General features: G+C 41.2%; 2 protein-coding genes across 4 annotated transcripts in view; both read left to right on the top strand.

The window, feature by feature from the left end:
• exoc4 (exocyst complex component 4) overlaps window positions 1–5,423 on the top strand; it is a 192,587-nt gene extending 187,164 nt beyond the window's left edge. Inside the window, exon 20 of the mRNA XM_050036180.1 lies at window positions 1,747–5,423. Coding sequence (XP_049892137.1) covers window positions 1,747–1,984 — 238 coding nt within the window. The 3' untranslated portion in view covers window positions 1,985–5,423. The remainder of the gene's footprint in view (window positions 1–1,746) is intronic.
• Window positions 5,424–8,044: 2,621 nt separating this feature from the next.
• lrguk (leucine-rich repeats and guanylate kinase domain containing) overlaps window positions 8,045–25,157 on the top strand; it is a 29,014-nt gene continuing 11,901 nt past the window's right edge. Inside the window, exons 1-13 of one of the 3 annotated variants that reach the window (XM_050036393.1) lie at window positions 8,045–8,318; window positions 8,809–8,910; window positions 9,069–9,150; window positions 11,619–11,719; window positions 12,006–12,087; window positions 12,265–12,389; window positions 13,646–13,789; window positions 14,750–14,830; window positions 15,085–15,171; window positions 16,771–16,877; window positions 17,441–17,587; window positions 19,406–19,502; window positions 24,567–24,680. In XM_050036393.1, the coding sequence (XP_049892350.1) occupies window positions 8,190–8,318; window positions 8,809–8,910; window positions 9,069–9,150; window positions 11,619–11,719; window positions 12,006–12,087; window positions 12,265–12,389; window positions 13,646–13,789; window positions 14,750–14,830; window positions 15,085–15,171; window positions 16,771–16,877; window positions 17,441–17,587; window positions 19,406–19,502; window positions 24,567–24,680 (1,398 nt within the window). In that variant the 5' untranslated portion in view covers window positions 8,045–8,189. The remainder of the gene's footprint in view (window positions 8,319–8,808; window positions 8,911–9,068; window positions 9,151–11,618; window positions 11,720–12,005; window positions 12,088–12,264; window positions 12,390–13,645; window positions 13,790–14,749; window positions 14,831–15,084; window positions 15,172–16,770; window positions 16,878–17,440; window positions 17,588–19,405; window positions 19,503–24,566; window positions 24,681–25,157) is intronic. The other 2 variants (XM_050036394.1, XM_050036395.1) reach the window with 2 other exon arrangements.

Here is a 25,157-nt window from a genome sequence, read left to right on the forward strand (position 1 = left end):
TTGAATTACATTGCTGTCGAAATGAGCTTTATAAATAAACTTGCCTTGCCTTATCTGACCGTGAGCAACGCTGTGCACGGTTTAGAGTTTAACTTTTGTTGGACGCCCAATTTCTATTTATTCCAGTTGCTCGCTTTGAAAGCGTCGCAGTGGACGAGGAACAGCTGATTCATGAAAGTTGAAATGAAGTTGAAATCTTTGTGACACCCAGTGTGGTAGCTGATGGGGTGGGGATTTGTTTTGTTTTGTTCTTTCTGTGTCCCCTCTCTAAATTTGGAGGTTTTTGCAAGTCCATAAAGCAGTGCAGGCAAACCTCTTTATGAGTTCTTCATTTCCTCAGCGGCAGTAGGATTTGTTAGGTGGATAATTGACCAGCCGATCTAATCAGAGCTGATCATATCCATGGATGAGAGGAGCAGCTGCTGAGAAAACTAGTGTAGAGTACGCTCCGACAGTACGGTGCAATGGATAACTCAACAGTATATATATATTCCAACAGTGCTTCTAAAGGTCTAGCTACATAAATAGAAGATCAAATTCAGTCAGGACCACAGAAATTTTTATTTCCATTTACAGTTTTATATTAGGTGGTATGGCTCTGTTGTTGGGTCTCTCTGCCTTTCCTCACGCCTCTTCCACACGCCTACGTGGAAAGCCAGAGGCAGAGAGAGCACACCTCTCTGCCCTTCCACGCACTTACATGGAAAGTCTTAAGGCAGAGAAAGCAAACGTCCTGCCCTTCCATGCGCCTACATGGAAAGCCTAAGGCAGGGAGAGCAGCAGCAAAGACCCCTGGGAACAGAACAGAGCAGTGACGAACAGAAATGACATTGATAGTCAGACACAGCATGAAAAGGAGGAGCTGGGGTGGAGGCAGGTTGCAAAGTGGCTTGCAGAGGAAGCAGCAACAGTAGGCAGGTCAGAGCAGTTTAAATAGAGCGCCCTGAATGAGATTCACCAGTTGGTTGCATAGAAAGGAATTATGTGATCAGTCAGCTGCTCCATCAGTTGATTGGGCTGTTTGAGATCAGCTGATGTAGCTGGGATGTGAGCTGAGTGTGACATCATGTCCTGCCTGAACTAACGCTGTGCTCAATTTGTGGCAGCAGGTGTTATCATGGCAGGCAAATTCTGTATCCTGGTTTAATTTCAAACTGCTCTGAACATTTTTACACCGGCTAAACCCTAAAACACACAGAGAGTCTCTGCTCTTTCTGTGTGGTATATTTGACCTTTATGTCTGATGTTGTAGTGTGTGGTATTCACCAGCGCTCACTCTCCCTTTGTGCTGTATCAGTATGTACTTCATGGTCTTTTTCAAGTGGCCCACTGTGGCATCAGGTCCTGGTTAAAGACCTATTAATTCTACACACTCCTCTTTTTTTTTTTTGGTTCTGTCAACAGTGTTTCATTAAAACGGTCTCAGTAGTTTGTTGCCTGTGAATGTTTTCCCTCTACCTTCAGCTCCCAGTGGCGGCAGGGTGAGGTCCTTGAAGTCCTTTTTCAGGAAATTGGGCTTGACAGCAACAGCAGTTAGTTTGGCTTCTGTGTTTCCCCTTTGTTGTTGTTGCTCCTTTTGATTCTGCACTGGAATAATGCAAAGAGGAATACAAAGTGTTATTAACTTTTTTTTCTCCCCTCCCCTGCTTCACCTCGATTTTCTATCCTTTTTTATACTCTGTTTCTTTCTCCACTCTATTTCTTTTTCCATAACCTCCTATTTTCTCTGTCTCTCTCTCCATTCAGGCAGTACTATGAGATGCTGTACAACACTGCAGATGAGCTGCTGAATCTGGTGGTGGACCAGGGTGTCCGCTACACCGAGCTGGAGTACATCAACGCCCTGTCCTTACTCCACCGCAGCCAGACAGGTGTGGGGGACCTGAGCACCCAAAACATCCGGCTGCAGAGGCTGAAGGAGATCATCTGTGAGCAGGCCGCCATCAAACAGGCCACCAAGGACAAGAAGATCACTACAGTGTAACGATAGATATAGAAATCATAGATCTAGAAATGTAGATCCTTCATTGCCTGCTGTATCTTCAGTCAATGTTGCCGCCATATTGGAGAGTGTAGGGCTCGCCTTTGAAGAAATGTTGTGTTTTTTCTGGTTAAAAAGCACTATAATTTTCACATTTCTCTCTCAACTGATTGCAATGAGTAATTTTTACATTTAAAGGTTTCTGATCTATGTGTTGTCGAAATATAAGTTTTGTTTTCCAGTGAATTGGAATCTCAATATTTAGGTTATAATTTATTGTCATAAGGAATTGTGCAGCTCACATTTTTAACCATGGATTAGACTTATTTTCCTGTTAATACATGTGGAGACGTCCCTATACAATAGAATTAAATGTGGTAGTAGACAGCTTTTCAACTAGCTAGCCTGTAGCTTGCTAACACTGTCTGTTTATCATGAACTTTTTGATCCTAACAAAATATAGTAACTTTCACCACCATCATTTTTAAGTGCCACCACAAGAAAACATGTTCTTTGTTTATGTAATATAATGTGCGTTTCAATTGGTTTTCATCTGCACCCTACACAATCCTGGGAAAATGAAGGCTTGCTAAGGTTAGCGCGCTAGCTATGTTAGCTATCTCTGGCAGCAGAAACAAACATCTATGATCTACTGTTTGATAACCTAATCAAAGAATATGTTCTATTCAGATCACGTAGTTGATGATAAGCAGACAGTGTTAGCTGGCTAGCTCGCTAGCTAGCTGACAGTTGTCTTCCTCCACATTGAATATGTTATACAGTCGTGGTTTTCAAACTCTTTGTGCCCAAGACACACCAAAAGGCAAGCCAAAATCTGAAGGCACACCTTTTCTTGTTTGTTTTTAGTCACTAATATCAAATAACAATTGACAACCAACTATTACTCTTGAAATATTTATTAATAAAATGATTCAAGAAATTAATTAAATAAAATTGAATTACTTTTTTTTAGGTAAAGTTTGCCTCTTTATTAGAAAATGGGTGTGCATAACATGCTGATACAGTCAACTTAAAAATTCATCCATAACTTTTTGTATAGACCCAGTTTCATATTGCAATAGTAATGTTTGGTTATCATAAAATCCTGCGACACACCTGTGCCATGGCACACCATTTGAAAACCACTGTTATACAGGGATGTCTCCAAAATTATTAGCCGAGATAAGTAAGCCAAATCCATGCTGGAAAAGCAAGTTTTTATAATTCCTGACGAGAAATTATTTACCAACAAGTTACATTAAGTAATTCAGTTCATGTAAGCCTAACACACACTTCTTTCTTGAGCTTCTAGCAGCAATTATAGCCTCAATATCAAAATTCTCATTTACTTGAGACAAAACTTTTTTTCCCTACTACATGTAGATCATAAACCAACGGATATAAACACAACTTATTGCAATTGGTTAAGGAATATAAATGTTATAGAGCTTTATATAAAATGCTCTTTCTAATATGACGACCATGTTGACGTATGACTGAAATGAGCTGACACAGTCAATGCTGCGTCTACATCTATATGTCTATGGGATATATGACCAATCAAGAAACCTCTGTCCTGCAACTTTTTGTTTCTGCTCCTTCAGGAACATGTGCGCCATATAATTAGGTCATGTATGCAAGAGTAAGGAATGATAGAGCACAAACTAGCAGGACAGAGGGTTTTTAAGAATTGGGTTAGAAAACACTGAAATAGAGTCTTTCTCCAGACATACATCACAACGTGTGTGAAATCTGTTGATGGAAAGTGTGTCTTCTCCATTTCATCTCTCTTGGTGTGATGAAACGCACTGTAGTCGAGGGCTGACACAGATATACTTTCCAACTCTGGGCATGTAAGTTATATATATATCAGCGTATGAAGCACTGGCTCACTCTAATTGGGAAGCGGGGTGACAGCCAACACAACTGCAAACTTTGCAAGTTTAGTTCGCCGTGTATCTATGTCATAAGGTAGCCTGTGTTGTCAATTTACACTTTCTAAAAGTCACGACAAATGCAGCTGCCGCGCTTCGACTCCAGCAGTCCCCCCGCTCACTGTGACTCCAGCTCCAGATAAAAAGGCGATTGTCTTGGACACTCACCCGAACTTATGCCCCATCTCATCTCATTTTCCTATTAGATCTAAACTGCTGCTCTCAATTACACCTCTATCTCTCCTCTCCTGGCAGCCCCATGGGCCCACTGATTCTGTCTGCAATAACAGATGCCAGATTAGGCTGTCTGAATGAGGCCACATCTTCCGCCTGCTGCCAATTTGGGTTGGTCCCCAAAGATTCCCCTAGCTGAGAATTGTATAATATCTATGGCTGTTAAAAATCTGTTTATCCGTCTCTTTTTCCTTATAGTTTGTGCGGTAAACTAGTGTGGAAAGTTGTGAGCTGATTTTTTTTATATACAAATTGGACAACAGAGACTGACTAATGAAGATATTTTTGCCGATTTCAGTTTCATCCTTACTTAAAACAGACACAAGGTTTATCTGAAATGTTATTTTTCAAGTCCAGCGTTCCACAGTGGAGTGACTTGCACTTTTTTGCTACTGCTTGTGTGCGGGAATACATTTCATCAGTCATACTCGCTCAATAAACTGAAACGATGCAATTCTGAATCTTTATTTTGTCGTCCCTACTACAAGTCTTTTAACGCGAACCGAACATATAAACTCGATAGGAGATCACAAATCATTCGCCTCCGCGCAACCCTCCCTGTTTTTAGTTCATTAACTTGGGAGAGAAGTACTTAACGAGAGCAGGAGAGGGGAATGGGAGCCTTGTCAATATGGCGGGCCCGGCGCTGGTCTCCCCGAAGCCCACACAGCAATCCATCATAATGACACATAGGCTGGGATCGATGGGAAAACAACCGCGGAGCTGCTGAGGGGTTCGCCTACCACTCTGAAACGTACACTTGGTGTAAAATCTAAAATGTGCTCATTCAGCTGTTCACTTCAGAGCTACTTTTGTAATGTCATACAAGGGAAACTTTAATACAATGTTAACTGAGTGTGTCTTGTCACACACATATACTATTATACTATTATCCCACTGCACACACACACATAACCCCTAAAAGTCCAGGAGGCTAATGTATTGGAAATACTCCATGTGTGTAAGTACAAACCACTCCTGCTGTCCATGCTTTATATTCATGAATGAAATATGTATTCATTTTTTACTCATCTGTTTTTCTTTTTCTTTGCAGTCAACCTTTAATTTGCACAGTTTGATTCGAGTAATTTCTGTTTCAAGTAAGAATGTATTGAAATCTATACATCAAAGTGTGTTAATATAAAACATCCTCATTGTCCCTCTTCTTCTTGAGTGTCATAAATGCTCTGACACGTTTGTCTACTCTAAATTAAGCACACAGGATTTGTCATCGCACACACTAACACATTGAAAAAATAAAGCCTTCAAATTCCATTATGTGTTGTGTGTTGTGTATTTTGTACGGTGCTTTTCCCTGTGTGGTTGCATAACTCATATTTTCCACCGGGAGGGGAAGTACAGCTGACAAGAGTTCACGCACACACTAACACCCTCTTCCACACATGACAGCACAGTCCATCACTGTTTTGATGCACCCGCCTTATATCATACGAGCCAGACGCATCCAAAACCAACACTGGAGGATGTATTTTACCTGACAGCTGTGATGTGTTGTCTGACATGGTTTGAAGCATGAAGTGCGGCATATTGGAATCAGGAAAAATAAACACAGACAGCGTACCACCTGAAGGCTCGTGTTGTTGTGGGCATAAATCCATATCTGTTGGCACAGTGCGGTATTTGCAATGCCTGACTGTGTTATTAGCCCTATTGTGTCTCCTGCCGTCGAGTTCTGACGGCAAAATCCAAACTTAACAAAAAGATAGCCCTGCAGCTGAAATTCAGAATACACGATTGGAAACTTTAGTCGTGCCATGATGATTGACAGGTCTTTTAAAGCTGACACCAACAGTTGACGGCTACAAAATTGAAGTTAGTTGCTATTCTTATGCTGAAATCTTTACATGCATCAGTAATGTTTCTTAACATTGCACTTGTCTAAATTATATATAAGTATAAACTACCCATTATAGCTCTTACTGGGGGGAATGTTCAGTCTCTGGCATAGGGTATCTGTACTGTATTTTGGTGTAGAGCTTTATCTAATATTCTTGGTGTGTATGTGTTTCTAAATGCTGACTGTAGTTTGATTGTACATGTATACGGAGAGTCGTGTATATGGAGAGGCTGTGTGCTGTTACATTGACGTGTTTAAATGACCAAGATAAGTGTGTCCTAAGGGAGACAATAAAGACTAATCTTATGTTATATTTTAACATTTTACATTTATAATTCACAATCCTAAATTGAGTATATCAAATTGTTGAACATAGAAATAATATTAATGATAAATTGGTCAAATTACATGAAGTACAAGAAAACAAAAATGGTTTGGTTTGGGTAAAATTTAGTTGTTATTCAGGTTTTGTGCAATAGTTCTTTTTGGGGATGCATGTCAAAACAATGGTATAAGGAAGGCTCTTAATGTGTTATCTATGAATATTTATATATGTTACATCCAGTATGCACACAATCAGGACTTACTACTTTCTCATAACATCATGCCCTGAACTTTGACCCTCTTGCTTTTATATTCATTACCTTTGGAGATAAAATCAACCCAGAGTGCTCTGTTCTTGTGACTGCAATGTATGCAGTCAGACTCAAAAGTTATAACATTATAGATTCTAACATATTATATTTGCGATGGTGAAATTACATCTGCAGTTCTCTGTCCTTGTTATTTTTATAGTCATGTCCTGTTGTTGTTTGTAATATTTAGGATTATTTTGTTCACTTCAACAAGTAATATTCCTATTATTAGTACCCATCTGGTCATCAGTTACTTGAATGCGCTGTCATTTGTCATTGCAGATGACAGCTGCCAGAAAAGCATGCTGGCTTGCACACTGCAAAATCACATGGGATATAGTGGAACATCCTGGTATTTTTGGCATAATGCATATTGGGACATACTTAATCTTTTTCTGGCACACTATATAGTAAGGCAGTGAACCCACCCAGGGGTTTTTGGGTTCAAAAGGTACTTATAATTAATAATGCAGCTCAGCGTAAGTTCAATCAGGAAGACTTTCTTTGTGCTCATCCATTCACAATTCCCTCCCTCCCGCTCCCACTCCTCCCTCCAATCATCTGTCTATGGGCATTCTCTCTTCTAGGTATCCAATCAAACTTCCCCACGATCTCTATCAGCCAATCTGGATGCCACTGCAAAATGTTAAGTCTGCTCACTCCTCTGCTGGAGTCAGCTGTCATTTCAGGCAGAACTGTCACGCCCTCCTCCACCCCCTTCACCTCTAGCCATAATATCCAGAGTCCAGGACGAGCTCAACAAAGGCTCTTTCCTTTACTCATCCAGATCATCTGCACTTTGCCATCTTCTCCACATCCTCTTCTCATCTCATCTTCACCGCCTCTACCACCACCAGCGTGTAGACCCAGCGGGGTTCCCTATTCGACTACAGATTCATCACCCTCCTTAAATCAAACCATCTCTATGGAGTCTAATCTCCAAAGACTTTTCACATTTTTCATTCTTATGTGCACATGTTAATAAATAAATATTACTAATTTTTACTATAAAAAAACGAGTCTCTCCTAATACATATAGTTGTATGTCCCTCCTCTGAACCAAAATAAAAACCATAAGTCCCCATAAGTGCTTAAAAGATTATTTAAAGTGCCTCCCCTGTGTTGCACCATCCTCTCCCCTTTCATAAGTAACGAACATTCCCTAAAGTGGCTGCTAACACACTCTTAGCCACAGGTGGAAGCCATTAAAACATGGAAGTGGCTGAGGACGTTTATTTTGACAGAATTAAAGACATTTACATCATAAATTGACACAGAAAAGTCACACATTAGTGCTTAAAAATCACCAGAATACAAAGAAATAGGTGTTGATGCTCAAAACTCCATGACCCACAATTCCTTTCACCTCTCACTTGTCTTAGCGTTGCCTAGCGACAGCGGAGTATGCTTCACGTGAGAAGCTAACTCATTAGCTAGCTAGAACCGTGGAAAAACACGGATATTTAGACTTTTTTTTATGACAAAGTCCTCACTTTGACTTCTTATCGGTCTTCAGTCCCTCGTCACCGTGTTTTTATGACTGAATAATGACGGAAACTACGAGTCAGCAGTTTTCCTCAGCGTCACCTGGCAGCTGTCCCCCAGGGTCCCACAGTGATGCTCCCTGTACACAAGCTCCTGGCTGCGACGAGCCAGAAGGAAACACAGAGATGGAGGTAAGGAGTAGGATACCTTCGCAGATAAAAGCCACACACACTGTGTTTTAATACTTTTATTTCCAGTTTCATTTACTTTTTAAGTGTGTGTCATTGTGCGAAACTACAACAAAAAGGCAGAGTGGCTGCTCTTCACTGGAGTGGTTTCAGTGAAACTCCATATTTGTTCTTTTATGCGACAGATAAAGCAGGTAACCTTGCACAAGAGGTCTGGGAAAGTAAAACAACACAGCAAGGTCAAATGGTTGATTATTTGCCATTTGTGATAGCGGTATTAAGAGCAATTAGAGTGGTGTGCATCCTTCTTAAGCATAATCTGTGTGTACTGCATGAATATGTGCTGTGTGCTTATAGGTGATGCTTGTAGTGGCCTCATGCCATGTTGTCTTGTGACTGAATTGTGACTGCAAGGAAGCCTGTAGTTCACTGCTGTGAATTCTGCTTTGCTTTGCACTAAATTACTTCATTAATTTATTTTTTATGTTTACAGAGGGATGGTGTTTTAACTGCTGAGGTGGTCTCCAGCTGTGTGTCCAACCTTGGACGCTGTGGCACTGGGCTGCAACATTTGTACCGCCACCTGTCTCTGCCTGTAAGACACTTACCTACACAGACAGCGTTTGTAAATGACATTAAATAGCTTTTAGTCAGGTTAAATGTCTGAATTATCAAGGTAAAGCAATCCATGACAACTCAGTTTACACTGACATTGTGTGTTATGTTGACAGTTCTCTTGTATTTTTTCACTAGAGTCAAGATCTCCATGACATCTCAGTTTTATGCAGTTATGTCCATCTTCAAAAGCTGGAGCTGCCACACAACAAAGTTAAAGGTGACTTTTTGTTATTCTTATTGTCATTAAGTGTCCTTAAAGGGGAGCTATTATGTTTTTCCTTATTTTCTGTCATACATATATAATTTTATAGTGTCAGATATTCATATTTAACATGGCCAAAGTTTTAAATCATGATGTAAACCTATATAAAAGTAATGGAAAAACCTCAAGTTACAAACCATTCTGAATACTCTGCAACTGTTTTTCTACTTTCAAGACAAACTGGTGTCAGCTCGTGACAAATTTCTGTATGTGATCTTTACATACCATAGCCTACACTGTTACATGTAGCTACGTGCTAACATCAGGGAGACATGTATTATTGGTTCCAGATGTTGTTAATTTCGGCCTGATTTCGGATCATATTCCTGTTGGAACATGTCCGGTTGTGAATATTTTGGTTGACAAGCTTTTATAGACTGAATCGCTGTGACGTCACACTTACAACAACAGTCTCTTCTGGGTAGACAACTGGCAGTTGAGTTCAGTTGCGGAGATTTGTAAAATAGGCAGACTTGTGGAATTCTGTTGTCATTTTCAGCCGTAACTGTAACGTCTAAAGATATATAGTTAAACACTGTGGTCCGACCTTCCTGACGTTTCTGCTGTGCTTATTTTATGTACAATGTTGTTTTGCTATCATCTTTTTAACCAAATGTACTGGCACAGAAGCTAAACAATGAACTGCTGTGGACGGGGGCCGCAGCAAAACGTATTCTAGCCACCTAAAAACATTAATATCAGTCTTAAGTGCTATATTGTAGACAACTGGACTTGCTTGCGTTTCTTGAAGACGTTTCACCTCTCATCCAAGAGGCTTCTTCAGTTCTAATTGACTGGTGCGGAGTTGCAGGCTTTAAACTCTGTGTGGGTGTGGACTAAGGCTGGGTTATATGTCTTGAACATTATGTCATGATATTTTTAGGCTATATCTCGATACGCGATATATATCTTGATATTTTTAAATCTTTAAAAGCACTTCATCAATGCTAGGACTGGGAGAAAAAATTGAACATAATATTTCTGATCGAATACCCTCTCTGATGCAAAAAAGTTATAGGGATGACTACTACTACTGTAAGATATGAACACAATGAGATTTTTGAATAATAATGTGGATATAACTACTAAGTGGGTTACGGCAAGCATTAAAACAGATAAAAAGTCTGGTAAGTTACATCAGAGAGTTACATCACTTTACTGTAATGCAGCCTTTAAACTGAGAGGAAAAAACACCACTTATGCCGTATCATGACACAACGATATCCAAAATCTAAGACGATATATAGTCTCATATCTTGTTAATGAGATAATATCTTCATATTGCCCAAGCCCTAGTGTGAACCCTTACCCAACCCAACCCCGACTCTTACATAGGGCTCACATGTGACCCCAACAACTCTGTAAGGACTCACATCCACACAGAGTTCAAAGCCTGTGACTCCGCACCAGTCATTTAGAACTGAAGAAGCTTCTTGGATGGGAAGTGAAACATCTTCAAGAAATAAAGACAAATCCAGTTGTCTATGAAATAGCACTTATGATTACCATGACCTGGATGACTAAGACGCTTCACCAACATCCACCAATATCAGTGTAAGTGTAAGCTATATTTAAATATTTGCTTCGCTTCACCGATGAAACTCGAGGCAGACCAGCAGCTCTCTGTTTTGCGAAGTAAAATTACTGTTTTTGTCAGTGGAGTCTTGTGGCTTTGATAAAATGTCTTCAGTGGTCCATTTTTAGGTGGTTAAAAACTTAGTAACTGAGGCAGCATTTGCTCTGCACCATATGATTTTATGCACATGATGTGGGGGTTTTCTACCTGGAAGTTACTGTAAATAAACATTGTGATTCAATCTATTGGTGAGAAAGTGCCACTGTACTTCATTGAAATTATTCTCAGGCTGCAAATACACTGTTACATGTAGCTACATGCTTACGTCAGGGAAACATGTTGTCTTGGTTGCCGATGTTGTAAATTTCTCCCCGATTTTGGGTCATATTCCTGGTGGAGCATGTCTTAATGTGCAGATTTTTGTTTAGAAACTCTAATTGGTGATTTTTCATGGCAGAAAGTGGTGCTCTACTCTGTTACAGTTACTCCCCAGGTGCAATGAGGGTGTAGAGAGGTGGAGAACTCAGATATGGGAGACCCGGAAAACTTGGACTGGGCTTTTTTTTTTTTTTTTGAGGGGGATGTAAAGAAACGTGCTAAAATGAAGTGTATTAGACAGAGGGTGAATACATGCAAACATGTTCTAGTAGAAACCCAAAATACAAGTATGAACCTGAAAATGAACATAATGGGTCCCCTTTAAATCTATTACAGACCTGCTATTTATAGAAGCCAGTGACTACTTTGAAAGAGCTGTAATTCAGACATGATTCATTCACATTTGAATATGTTACTTTTCTGACCCTGTCTTTATCCGTTGATCCAATACTCTTTCCTCAACTCCCAGATTTATCCTGTGTGAGCCATATGCCCTACCTCGCCATCCTGGATGCCTCTCACAACGAAATCTCCAGCTTCTTTGGATTCCAGCCGCCCAAGAACCTAAAAGTAACGCAGGACCTTGAGCTGACAGGATAAGACCATATTTGATTGGTGGCTAGGGCTTCACTTTCTCGTGCTATTCCCTCAAGATAGGCCTGGATTTCCATAGCCCATCTGTAGTCTCTTTGAATATGCTTACAAGGCATTAACTGCCCTTGAACGACAGTGAACTTTAGCAAATTGAAAATTCCTTTCCCATACTCTATGGATTCGGTCGGAGAATTTCTTCAGTGAGATGTACTGAACACTTTCATGGCTTTTGTTAATAGTGTGCTGCTTCTTTTTTTGTCAGGAGGTCAATTTCTCTCACAACTGTATGACGAAAATGAAGGATTTGTCAGCCTATTCATCCCTTAGTTACCTGGATCTGGGCTGTATCCTTACTGAGAGACGCTTACATTCATCCATGTGTACTTGAACTTCTTATGTCCTTGTCTTTGCCTCTTTCTCTGTCAGTCACACACACCATATAGCTTTTTCTTTACCTATATATGATCATGTCTATAAAAATATACCGCATTATGTTTTCCCCTTAACATGCGCATGCTCAGACAACAGCCTCAGTGAGATCAGTGGTCTCGAGCAATGTTGCAAGCTCACCCATCTCAGCCTGGCACACAACAAGATCTCGAGGATCAGCGGCCTGGACAGCCTGCCTCTCACACACCTCTGCCTTGTAGGTCCTACTCTCTATTACAGTCAGAAATGCACTAAACAGAGCGCACACTCACACACAAACATTCATACATGCAGTACATTCAAGCAGATACTTAAAAACATGAATTTTAAACAGAAATCTCATTTGTCTTTCTTAGCCAGCGCTTGGCAGTGCTTCCACTTACATGCATGGCTTTGCTTCGGAGATTGTTTCCCTCCTTGTGTGTTATATCTGAGCGCGCGCACACACACAGTAGGAGTTATTTTGGAGTTGATCTTTCTTGTTGCGTGTGTTTTACCTCATGTATGCTAAATTTTACCTGTTTATATTTGCCTCTCTATTCTCTCCTCCCTGTCTTTCTCTTTATGTCTCTGTTTTTGGCTGCATTTTTACATTCAGTAAAACCTTGGCCCCCTGATCGAGAATCACCATATGGTCCAACAGCAGGCCTTTTCTCTCTCACTCTCTCTCTCTGTCTCTCTTTCTGCTTGTGTGTGTGTGTGTGTGTGTGTGTGTGTGCACATGCGTGTTATGTCCTTTATCAGTGTTTCCTCATTGTCAGCAGCCATCGGTCTGGCTGTGTCTGCCCCTGTCTGTAGCTTTGCTTTGGGACCAGCTGCTGGTGTTTGAGTGAGCCTGGACCAAGTTCAGCGCACACACACACACCCACACACACATTCGCTCATACCTTGTCCATCCAGCATCCATCTAATCCCATCCCTGACCCCACTTCCTCACATGCTGGCTCCCTAAACAGCACAACCCTGTCAGCCGGCCTGTTTCCCAGCCCATCACAGCGCCGACCCAGAGCTTCAAGGGACCAGCGCAGTCACCCGCCCCCACTGACAACAGCCCTCTGCCAGGCAACATGCTTGGCAAGAGCAGGACGAGGTGTGGCCAGACGGCTAGATAACAACTTTAGTCAGTGGAATGGAGTGAGAAGCAGGCTGGGGGACCCTGACAAGGGAGGAGTGCCTAGGTCTGGTTCTTTAGTTGGTTAGCATGCTGTGCTAGCACCTCGCCAGCTGTTTGGCTGTCAGTCCTCACCTGTCAGGATTTAGCAAAGAGAGGCAGGCCTGCCACTCAACTCAGCACTGAGGGGAAAGAGGGTTCAGGCACCCTGCAGAGCGACCATGGCACGTCCTTAATATTTATTCACATTGACTGTATATGAAGCAGAGCTGTGCGTTGGAAGCCACTTAGGTGTACATGCATATTCATGAATATCATGTACATGCCTCTTTAAATATGTCCTCTTTCCTGTCCATGTCCAGAGGGGGAACCAGCTGGAGAGGATTGAGGGGTTGGAGAATCTGAAGAATCTGCAGGTTCTGGACTTGTCTCTGAACCGCATCACCAGTCTGTCTGGCCTCCAGAATCTACACCTACTGGGCTCCATCAATCTGGAGAAAAACCTGGTACTGATCTGAGACAACCTTGGTTAACAGCACATATATGTTGGCCTAAATCTTAACGTGATTAAGTCAATATAGATTTAAGTTCAGAAAAAAATTGATTTGCACCAGAGATTCACAAAAATAGGAATCCAATCACACATGAAAGTCACATAGGTTTAAAACATTATGAAATCCATCTCCATCCTGATGCCCGAATCATCTCTGCTGACCTCTTTCAATGCGAAGGAGGAGCGGCCTTATTCTGAGCTCCCTCCAGATAGCTCAGTTCCTCGCCCTTTCTCTAAGGCTGAGCCCAACCACCTTACACAGGAAACTCATTTTAGTCGCTTGTATCCACAATCTCAGTCTTTCAGTCACTACCCAAAACTCATGACCATAGGTGAGGGTCATAACATAGGTTGACTGGTAAATCAAGAGCTTTGCCCTCTGGCTCAGCTCGGTCTAGGGCAGCACCCACATCACTGCTTACACAGCGCCAAACCCCCAAGCTCCATCTTACCCTCTCGTGAGCTAGACCCCAAGATACTTGAGCTCCTTCGCCTGAGGCAGTAACTCTCACCCAGCCCAAAGGGTTAATCAACCATTTCCCGGCAGTGTACCATTGCCTCAGACCTGGAGGTGCTGACTCTCATCCCGACTGCTTCAAACTCGGCTGCAAACTGCCGCAGTGCGTACTAGAGGTCTCGATATGATGAAGCTGACAGGGCCACATCATCTGCAAAGAGCAGAGGTGCAATCCTAAAGTCCTCATGCTCGACACAAAGTCAAACACATTTTCAGATTATGAAAAAAAACAATGAGCAGACTCCAACTCAAGTATGCTCTAAAATACAACAAAATTCTAATCTGACATAATTGTAGTCGTTGACAAGGTTGAGAATGAAATCTTACACTTAACAACTTAATTATATTAACTTCAAATAAACTATTGCACTGCATGACTTTGTGGTTTTGTTTCAGATTAATGAAATACAGGAGTGCAAACACATCCATGATCTTGTCCTGTTGAGGGACCTGAACCTGCTTGGCAACCCTGTACAGGTAACCCAACCCTTCACTGACCACATGGTTCTAGTATGAGAACATTTATTTAATATGTGGAGAGATACTGTGTATGCCAAAAGTTTCATGCATTTCATTTAGTCCACATATATTCTGTACCCAGCCTGTAAGCACTTGAGCTTCAATGATGACTTCCATCTGTTTGTGGCTTTTTAAAGTTGATGAATGTTTGTGCTTGTAGTTTAGATTCATCATATATTTTGTAATATATGCCATGTGAATGTAATTGATAGGAGCAGCCCGATTACAGACTGGCAGTCATTTTCCTCCTTCAACATCTAACTGTGCTGGACCAAGTTAAAGTCACCGCAGAAGAAAAGGTACGAATAAACATAATGAAGTTCACAGCATAAGCACAGTGTTTCAACAGGCCGGACTTTCAGTTTAAATAAGGATACTGCACTGACTCCTTATTTAAGCTAAAATGCCACTAGTCTGGCTCACAGGAGGTAGTCTATGTGTATAATGATCTGTTTACACTATGTTTTTAATGATCTGTTTACACTATGAGCAACAATGCAACAGCATGGCCAGCTACATTATTGCAGAGTTGCCGTTCAAAGTGTTGCTCAGGTGCTTGTTCACGTACTTATGTAGTCCTGGGTTTGTGTGTGTCTGCTGCTTGCAACAACGTACCTCGACTGAAATGTCTGAGCCCCATTTTAACATCACATTTCGCCGCCCCATTGCATCCTGATGTTCACCACAATACTCAGTGCTCACATAGTGTCAACTACCTACGTTAAATACCACAGTACCACGGCTAGAAACAAAAAATATGATTGATATACACCTCACTGCATCCTTGGAGCACTGAAAACTGGACAGATCAACTGAAATGACTTGAAATCTGCTTACCTGCTTACCTTGAAACCTGCTTCGTCAGTTGTAGTGTGAACACACCAAAGGTCTTCCACTGGCCACCTATTTTGGAATTCTACTCCCCTTCTGCTATCTCCCAACACTTGCCGGACACCATTGTTGCATCCTGGGCTTAGCACCATGCAGGATGAATATGATTGGTTTAAAGAAATACAAACAACCCAATACAAGCAACCTACAAGGCTGAAAAATGAAGCCAATGAGGTAGTGCCAAAAACTGCAGTGCTTCAAATGGCCACTTGCGGCTGACTCCAGGAGCAAGTCAATCCCACAGTCTATGGTCAGTCCCCATAGACCTCCATGTTAAAATGACCAACTTTACAGCAGAAATAAACATGTTTAAAGCCTGGTGCAAAAATGGTTTTGGTTGCTATAGTTAATTTACTAGTTCATGGCAACTGTATGGGGGTGAATTTTGATATTACTCATCTGTTTTCATTTTGTTAAGGCATAAAGTTATGCATGTTTAAGGGCGGGGCCTCCTGAATGGCAGGCTCTCTGCAAGGTGTCGCTACAGCCTGTAAGTCAGGCCCACCCCTCGCTCCTCCACAACTCCACCCTCCCGTCCAAATATGGTAACTTCTGGCTCCGAAAACCCAAGATGGGGATGCCCAAATTACCAGTTGTCTAGGTGACGTCATGGTAGTTACATCCATTATTTCAAACAGTCTGGTCAGGCATCATTTTGTAGCTTCATGTCACCAGTTTCTTTTGAAAATGACTTGTAGGCTGTTGCTTTGTCAGTTGTAGTGTGAACACAGCATCGGCCTGCCATTGGCCACCTATGTCAGACAGAATTCTCCTCCTGTTCCGCTATCTCCCAACACTAATTTGCAAGGGCGCCGTGGCTGCATACTGGTCTTTGCACCACCCGAGTCGACTGTGATTGGTTTAAAAAAATACAAACAACCCAGAGCGTTGACACAGAGCTAAAACAAAGTGTAGGGATCAAATGCCATCAACCTAATTCGACTGTTATAATTTCCATGGATGTGGGATTGCTTATTTGTCCCTTGATTACCAACCTTAAATCCCAGGTGTCATCAGTAAACAAGTATGACCCTCCTTTGGATGTGATGGCAGCCAGGGATCACATGACCAACTTGGTGTATCAGCTGATGCAGCCCCAGGTGCTCTATGACAGGTTAGTGCAAACATAGAGTTGTGTTTGATAGCCTGACCTCTGGATGGCCCTTTGCCTTGTTTCCTGAATGTGAGATAAAACCACCCAGTGGATTAAGTTACTATAATGTCAACTGTCAATGAAATGAAAAAGGATAATACCAAATGCTGACAGAGGCAAATGTGAGGGTTTACAGTCAAATGTGTTGATGAGTCATAATCGTAAACACCTTCTGAAATCAACCATCGAGACAGTTGCTTTCGAACGTGTGCAGCATTTTATCTGCAGTGAGTCTGTGTTGCTCACATTATCTACTCCCTAAAAGAAAAAAAAATTGTTCATGCATCAGCACTTTTTTGAAAACATCCATCATCAGCAAATAAAATGCTGCAGCTACAGTCAATTTAACATTCTCCTCTGTGCTTCCTAGAAGGAGCGCATGCATATTGCCCACAAGGCTCTCGTTTGTATTGACTGAAGGAGTGGCTTTCATGACTGGAGACGTTTGTACTCTGGCTTCATGGCTTAATGTATTTAACTGCTGCTCATCTCAGTGAGAACCGACCTATAAAGGTGATCATAAGCCTCTGTGTTTGTGTGTCTCCAAGCAGCACTATGCCCAGTGCAGACTCTCCATATCCCATGCTGGTTCTCACTGGTCCTCAAGGCTGTGGGAGGAAAGAGCTGGCTCACAGACTGTGTCGGGAGTTGAACGAATACTTTGCCTACGGGTCAGTCTTAAACTTTCTGTACATGTATTTCAAGTCAGTGTCACATGATTAGTAGTACTTAAATTGGTACTAAAATGAATGACTAAATTCAGTAGATTTAACTGTAAATTTACATTATATAATTGTCATATGATGAAATAATACATCTGCTCAAACTGATATTTAAGAAGCTAAACATGTTAAACATATTAACTGAGACAGTAAAGCTCTCAAAAGAAATCTGCTCCCAAGATACAGCTGGTAACACCATTAGTAATGTGACAAGTAAAACAATTATTTGTATCAGTTTTCTCCTTTGTGTTTTTTACTTACTGCTGTGGAAGTCAAACAGCTGCTCGACATATTAACCAGACAGTTGAGTCTGAAGTTAAAAGCTGCACATACTGGAAAGTGGAGTTGTTGATTCTCAGTGGGAGTTACTCCGTACTAGCATCTCTTTATTGATGATATAAATTAATGTGTGATATACATATTAAGTCATGGGAAAAATAGGAGCCATCTGCTCCCAAATACATCAAAGGATAGACCAGGCCAGATATTCTGAAGTTGATATTAAAGGAGGACTTCACCCTCCATATCACCAATTATCCACTTTGTGTTAGGTCTGGGCAATGTAACGACTATGTACAATATATCTATATATTTTTAAGCAAGATATAAATTTAGACGACAAGTTCATATCAAGATAGGGTCCAGTTGCGTTACATAACACACACCAGTGTGCATCTCTCCTCACTCACACTTTCCGCACTGCTCAGCCCCACTCACTCACTCACTCACTCACTCACAGTTTCTCCATCAACACTCAGAGAGACACAGAGCTCCTCCTTTGTTTGTATGTTGCACGTGATACGCTAAATCAGTCTGTGAGGTGAATAAAATTACCGCAGAAGCACAAATGCAATCCAGCGCTGAGCTGCTAGTTTGTGGTCTTGGTAGTTGTAGTCTGTTGTGTGACATGGAGACAGCGCCTGGATGCAGGTGACAGATCAGTTTAAAAATTGCAGTTTATGTACAAGACATATATAATACGAAGAGTCTCTTGCTTCTTCAGTTTCAGTTTATTTTATTTATAAAAAGGACAGTACACATTAATCAACATTACTGTAAATGTGCCAGTTTTAGCCAGCCGGCTAATTCGCAGCTGTAGTCCTCCGGCAAAATGTTATGAAACCATAACCTGACCAAACACGGCCTCGGCCTCTCTGTTGATGCCCTGTGCATTGATAAAATTAATAGCTTAAATAAGTAAGATTTATATCGCTTTTCATATGAAAGGCCATGGAAATCTCCCCCCACAAAGATTTTTTAATTGTTCCAAACTAAAAAGGATTCAGGCCGACTTGATACTTTTATACTCATGATGTAGTTATGTGTCCTGTCCTGTCCCTAACCTCTGTAGCTCCAGTGCTATGTGCTGAAATCAAAGTCTGTTTTCATGAACAGGAATCCAAAAACTTGAGTAAATTCTTAATGAAATAAGGTCTGGGCTTGCAACAGTGTCCCGCATTTCTTACTGTGTAGTCTCAGCAGAAGAGCATCTCACATTCAGTTTGGAGAGGTCGCATAGATCAATAACTCTTTTAACACACATATGTGAGTGTTGTGTTAAGGTAGAACTAACAAAAGTGAACCTACCCTAAAACTCTGGGGGCAAAACAATGCAGCATTATGCAAGTCAAAGGATTTACTGTCTAATATGTAACAGAAATCCAGTGGTCTTCTACCAGCTCATAGCCCCCATACTGCTCCTGTTTAGTGGCTGCAGGTGTGACAGTTGTTGCGTTTCACATTTTATGTTTCTGTCTTTCTCCACAGAGTGTGTCACACCACTAGGGGGCCCTACTCCGGAGAGGAAGATGGAGTTGATTACCATTTTGTCAGTGAGGAAGACTTCCAGAACATGATTCACATGGTACGTTAGCTTGTCATGAAGCTTTTTTGTACATCGCAGACTGTATGAGTGACCACATGAGAACAAAATAGGTTCTGGACTCACATAATTTTGTGCACTCTGTCATAAGTCATGCAAACAGAGTAGCACTCACCACCAGTTAATTAAATGTACGCTGGGTTTTAGAAAGCTTTTTGTGTGTGTGTGTGTGTGTGTGTGTGTGTGTGTGTGCTTGAGTCACGCAACTCTCTCAGCAAGTTTCAAATTGAATTCACTTGCTGGCCATAATGAGTTGAGTAGTTGAGATAATTAGTTTTACTTGGATTGATTGATTTTACTTTAACTGGCTGATATTTCAATTAGCAAAGATACATTTATTTGAATTGAGCATTTTTGATGAGGTGTAATGGCTATATTAATTAAAAACAAAATTAAGGGTGACTTATCGCAGCATCACCCACAACATTTGCCATGCAAGTGATGATTATTAGTCTGAGACGACTGACGAGGACGCAGAGAGATAATGGGTTTTAATGTCATCAATATGCAGACGTTGGTCAAAATAACATAAAATAGCCTACACATCTTTTCTGAGAGGGTCAGCAACTGCCAGAGTCAGGTTTGATTTACGGTTTATGTTTATTATCAGTTTTTACTTGTGTTAATCAACAGCAACTGGATCTCGTTCATTACACCCACTTTTTCCTTTGATTCTGAGAAAGGGGGTACGAGGATACATTCCCAGGGTCATATGTCTCTTGATATAAGCTACCATTGTAAAAGATTGGTAAGGGCTAGCTACGTAGTTAAGATTGCAAAAGAACGAAGGGATACAGATGTTTCAGATGCAGTTTAAATGGTAAAAATCCATTCAGCCACATGGAGATATCAAGGAGTATAATATCAGTAGGCTCAAAGCGGTAGGTGGGAGATTTAAACATATTGGCCCAGGGAAATATACACCGAACATTGGACGGAGGGAAAATAAACATTGCTGAGAACAAAGAAACCCTTGAAAGGTCTCCTTAATGAGTCATATTAAGAGGATATTGAGCTGGGGACATAGATACGCTCCTGGAAAAATGGGCGCTGAGGTCTTGGACACATTTGTTTTCCATCTTGTCCTTCTTGTCAAGCTGCCTGTTACGTAAGAGCGGCGGGGGGATGATGGATAGAGGTCTGGGTCACGTAATGATTTACACAGCGACGGCTTTGATGCTGGAATTGATTCCTTTTGTGTAGCCCAACAGAGGAAGTGGATCAGGTTAACTTTACAGTCTGCCCCTCCCTCTACTTGATTCGTCCATTCTTCTCCTTCACCCTTCGTTCGTCTGTTGCCAGCTACTTGGTTTATCGCTTTGCTGTACGTCCTTTCTTAGTCTTCATGCTCTCGCCTTTCATGTGTCAGCTGCCCTCTTTCTCTTCATTCCTTCCACTCAGATGTGCTTTTCATTAACTGTACAATCATAACCTCTTGAAACCACTTCTCGTGGCTGTTCAGAATTAACCACAATCAGCGGTCCTTGGTTGTTGTTATACTCTTTACTGTGATGTAAACACAAGGAGCACCTGCTGCGCAGTTGTGTCTGAATAGCATCCAACTCTGGTAATATGGAGTCACAAGAGTTGTGTTTGTCATTGAATGTTTGAATGGCTTTTAACTATCTAATTTAGGAAGGTTTTACTTCCTGTCTTTGTGTGTTCTCTGTCACACCTGTCTCGTTAGTCCTTCCCTGTTCCCAGAGTCTTCCCTTCACACCTGTTCTGTATTAGTCTTGTTTGCTCCACCCTCGTTGTTAGTCAACCTCCATTTCCCTCCTTTCTAATCCAGATGTGTCTTGTGATTAGTTTTCTGTGTATATATACCTGTGTGTTTCCCTTTGTTCTTTCAGTTCGTCTGTGGTCATCCCTGCGTTATTCCTGTGCTCGTCCATGTGTTCTTGATGTCGTCCATGCTCCTTTTCCTGCCTGATATCTCATGTTTGGATTTTTCCCGGTTGGTTTTCAGTTTATTTTTCGTTCTGCTTTCATTTGGACTTTCAGTTATCTGCTGTATCTGGATGTTTTATGTCGGCTGTATTAAAGCTCGCTTTTTGTTAAAAACCTCAACCAGCCTGTTAGTCTGCATTTGGGTCCTCTTTGAACTGCTACGTGACCTACAGTATGCCAATTTAATTGACGGGCAAGTTTCAATGTTGATTTTACAAAGTCTGTGCCCTCTAGTTGCAGTGATTTTTAAATGTAAAAACCACAGTATTACAGTCAAAATAGGGTTCAGGGAAAAATTATGCAAAAAAAAAAAAAAAAAAACACATCAATTTAACCCTTTGAAACCTGGAGCAACACCATTTTACTTGTGCTGCTTTTAGATGCCTTTTGCAAGTCTTTAAACCTTTGAACCCTGAGCAAATTGGTGTTATTTCTTTCAAACACATGGGGAAAAAGGCAATAAGCAAAAGTCCCACAAATTAGAAAGAAAATAGATTTAGAAAACAATTTTAAAAACTAGGGGAAAAGAAAAAAGTAGGGAAAACTATATTGCTAATTATTATTATTACATTTTAAAATTATATCACAGAATTACTATTATTTTCAAGCACCCTTTCCAGGTCATTTTCTTGTTTGTTTGTTTTTAACTTTCTATTTTCTACTAATTTCTTACTCAATTTTTGGGCCATTCCTTTTTTGGTGCTCATTGCCTTCTTTGTTTCCATGTTTTTATAAGAAATCAAGCCAATTTGCTCAGGTTTCAAAAAGCTAAAGGGTACCTATTATGCTTTTACCTTATTTTCTGTCATAATGTTGGATGTTCACATCAAATGTGGCCAAAGTTTCAAATAATGAGGTAAACATATGTGAAAGTAATCCCTGAGAGCAAAAACCTCATGCTGCAGAGCAGTCTGAATACTCTTGTTTCCAATGCTTGTAATAGATGTCTGTATTTGGTCATCTGCTCCAGGCACATTACAGTCTTAAGTCTTTACATTACCTATCCTACACTGCTACATAAAGCTGAATGCTAACTTGGGGAAACGTGATCTTGGCTGCCAGTGTTTTTAATTTCTCCCTAATTCTGGATCAGATTCCTGCTGGAATGTGTCTGGCATGGGCGGAGCTAGGGGGTGGCTTTTGGGGCTTAAGCCATGGGTGTTTTTTTCCAAAGCCCCGTTTTTTGTTTTTGTTTTTTTGTTTTTTTAAACTTTGTGTTATTTCCCAATCAGATTACATATAAAGTCAATACAAATATGTGAAATAGCTAACAGTTGTGAGTGCTTTGTTGTTTATACTTCCTGTAGCCAATCTATCTGTCAATCCAACCCATGGTTTGCAACGCGTTGGCCAATGGCAAAATCCCTGAGAAGTGTAGGAAAGCAAGGAGTCTGGTCGAGAGACTAGTGGTAGGCAGCTTGTTTGAAGTGACGCGCGAGACAACAGTTTCTGTTGTGTGTAGTCAAGTGGGACGCAGGACGTGACTAGTTGCTGTATGACTAGTTACCTCAAAGTGGATATTAGAACATTTTTCCAGAAAAGCCAGCGGCAGCCGCCATCCACAGAAAGTGATTCACATTCACTTGAAACATAGAACACCTAAAAATCAGCACATGAAACGCCCCAAAATATCAGTGCACACATTCTAGCTTCTTTGGGCTTAGCCCCTAGTCTTGCCCTGTCCTAGCTCTGCCCCTGGTGTCTGGTTGTGATTAGAAGCTTTTATTGGTGATTCTTCAAGGTACAAAGTGCTGTTATACTCTGATACAGTTGTTCCTTCATGTAGCCACATGCTACCTTTAGGGAAACATGTAATCTTGGTTACCAGTGTTGTTTATTTCTCCCTTATTTTGGATCAGATTCCTGCTGGAACATTTCCGATTATGGTCAGAAGCTTTTTTTTTTTTTTTAATGATTTTTCAAGGTACAAAGTGCTGTTGTACTATGATACAGCCATTCATTTATGTAGTTACATGCTAACTTCAGGGAAACATGTAACCTTGGTTGCCAGTGGAAGATATACTGTGCAATGTATAGACTCATACTGAAGTAATCCCTCTGAATCATCTCCTATGACCCACTAGAAGTGTGTGGCAGTGTGTTTTTTGCACAGACTCTGCCCTCTGCCTGTATTTTCTTGTTTTCTTCTTCTTTTCCGTGTTAGGGACGTTTATAGGCGTGTCCGCTCACAGCGCTCAGGTGACGTCAGGGCTTTATAAAGAGGTGCCCGACCATAAGCAGCAGATATCCAGGAAACACAGCGCCAAAAAAGATGCAAATGTAGTCAAGCAAAACACCAAGAGAGTGAATTTGAGGTTGGGATTTACTTTCACTTTCTCTGGCGAGCATGTTTACGAACAATAACCAACAATCCTGTGTAGTATACCTTTAAATATCTCCTCTGTTTGGGATCTCACTCCTGCTGAAATGAGATTTCAGAAGCTTGAGAAGCTTTTATTGGTAATTTTTCACAGTAAAAAGTGCCCCGGTATGACAGTATGAGGAAAATAGTGTTTTTGAGCATCAAAGCACGTAAACATGTTCTAGCTGAAACCCAAAATACAAATATGAACCTGATAATGAGCATAATAGTTCCCCTTTAAAATAATATTTATAGAGATAATTTGTACTAAGAGCTTGAAAATTAGGTAAATGTAATGGAATTTAGACAAGATAACCGTTTCCTTTGGATCAGATGGTTTCAGTTTTATTTATATGTCTGCATTCACTTTTCCTACCACAAACCAAAGAAAAAGAATTATTTGTTTTAGTGAGTTTGGTGTTATAAATTATCCTGTTCAAATAAAACTGCCCACAGAGCCGACAGTCAGAAGGTCAGAGGTCGTGTGTGAGAAGTAACAAAAAGGGCGATATCTTCCCTGACCACCAGTGTCAAAAGTTCAGTTCACAGGTGGGCAAATGACTTTAGGCTGTTAATCTTGACCAAACATGCCGGGGTCGTGTTTGTATGTCAAATATTATGCCCACTTTAGGAGATGAATGAGGCTCATAACTGTGTGTGAACAGTGGGGCTGTAAAGTGGTGCACTGAAATGTTCTCTCATTCTTTCCCCTCATTCTGAAAATTGCCTTGTAGGGTAAGTTTATCCAGACCGCGCAGTACGGGGATCACAGCTACGGCCTGACCAGAGATGCCATAGAGGATGTAGCCAGAGAAGGACTCGCCTGCTGTGTGCATATGGAGCTAGAGGTGCGTATAGACACCTCTTGTCTGTGCCACATCAAGCAGACTGATACCATATGTGGTCAATAAAGTCAGTAGATCAACACACAGTGGAGACTGAGGATTTACCAGCAAAGTAGGATCCTTAAAAGGTTGATAGTTACTACATGCATAGACCGCGGAACCGGGGGGGCCAGGGGGGCCATGGCCCGGGTAACTTTTGTACTCTGACATAGAGGGCTGCATTTGGATTGGGTCCCGCCAGGTCCCGCGAGTCCCCATTAAACAGTAGAAGAAGAAGAAAAAGAAGAAGAAGAAGATGTAGCCTAGCAACAGGATGTCAACACAGGAAGTTGGTGCACATGCATGAGCGTTTCCACTCCATATTTATTCATAAATGGACGAATATGCCCTGAACCAGCTTTCATACCAATTTGCCACTTGCTCCACCTGTCTGTCTGTCTGTCTGTCTGTCTGTCTGTCTGTCTGTCTGTCAGCTCCATC

The sequence above is a fragment of the Epinephelus moara genome, chromosome 23 (assembly GCF_006386435.1).
Source record: "Epinephelus moara isolate mb chromosome 23, YSFRI_EMoa_1.0, whole genome shotgun sequence".
Classification (NCBI taxonomy): Eukaryota; Metazoa; Chordata; class Actinopteri; order Perciformes; family Serranidae; genus Epinephelus; species Epinephelus moara.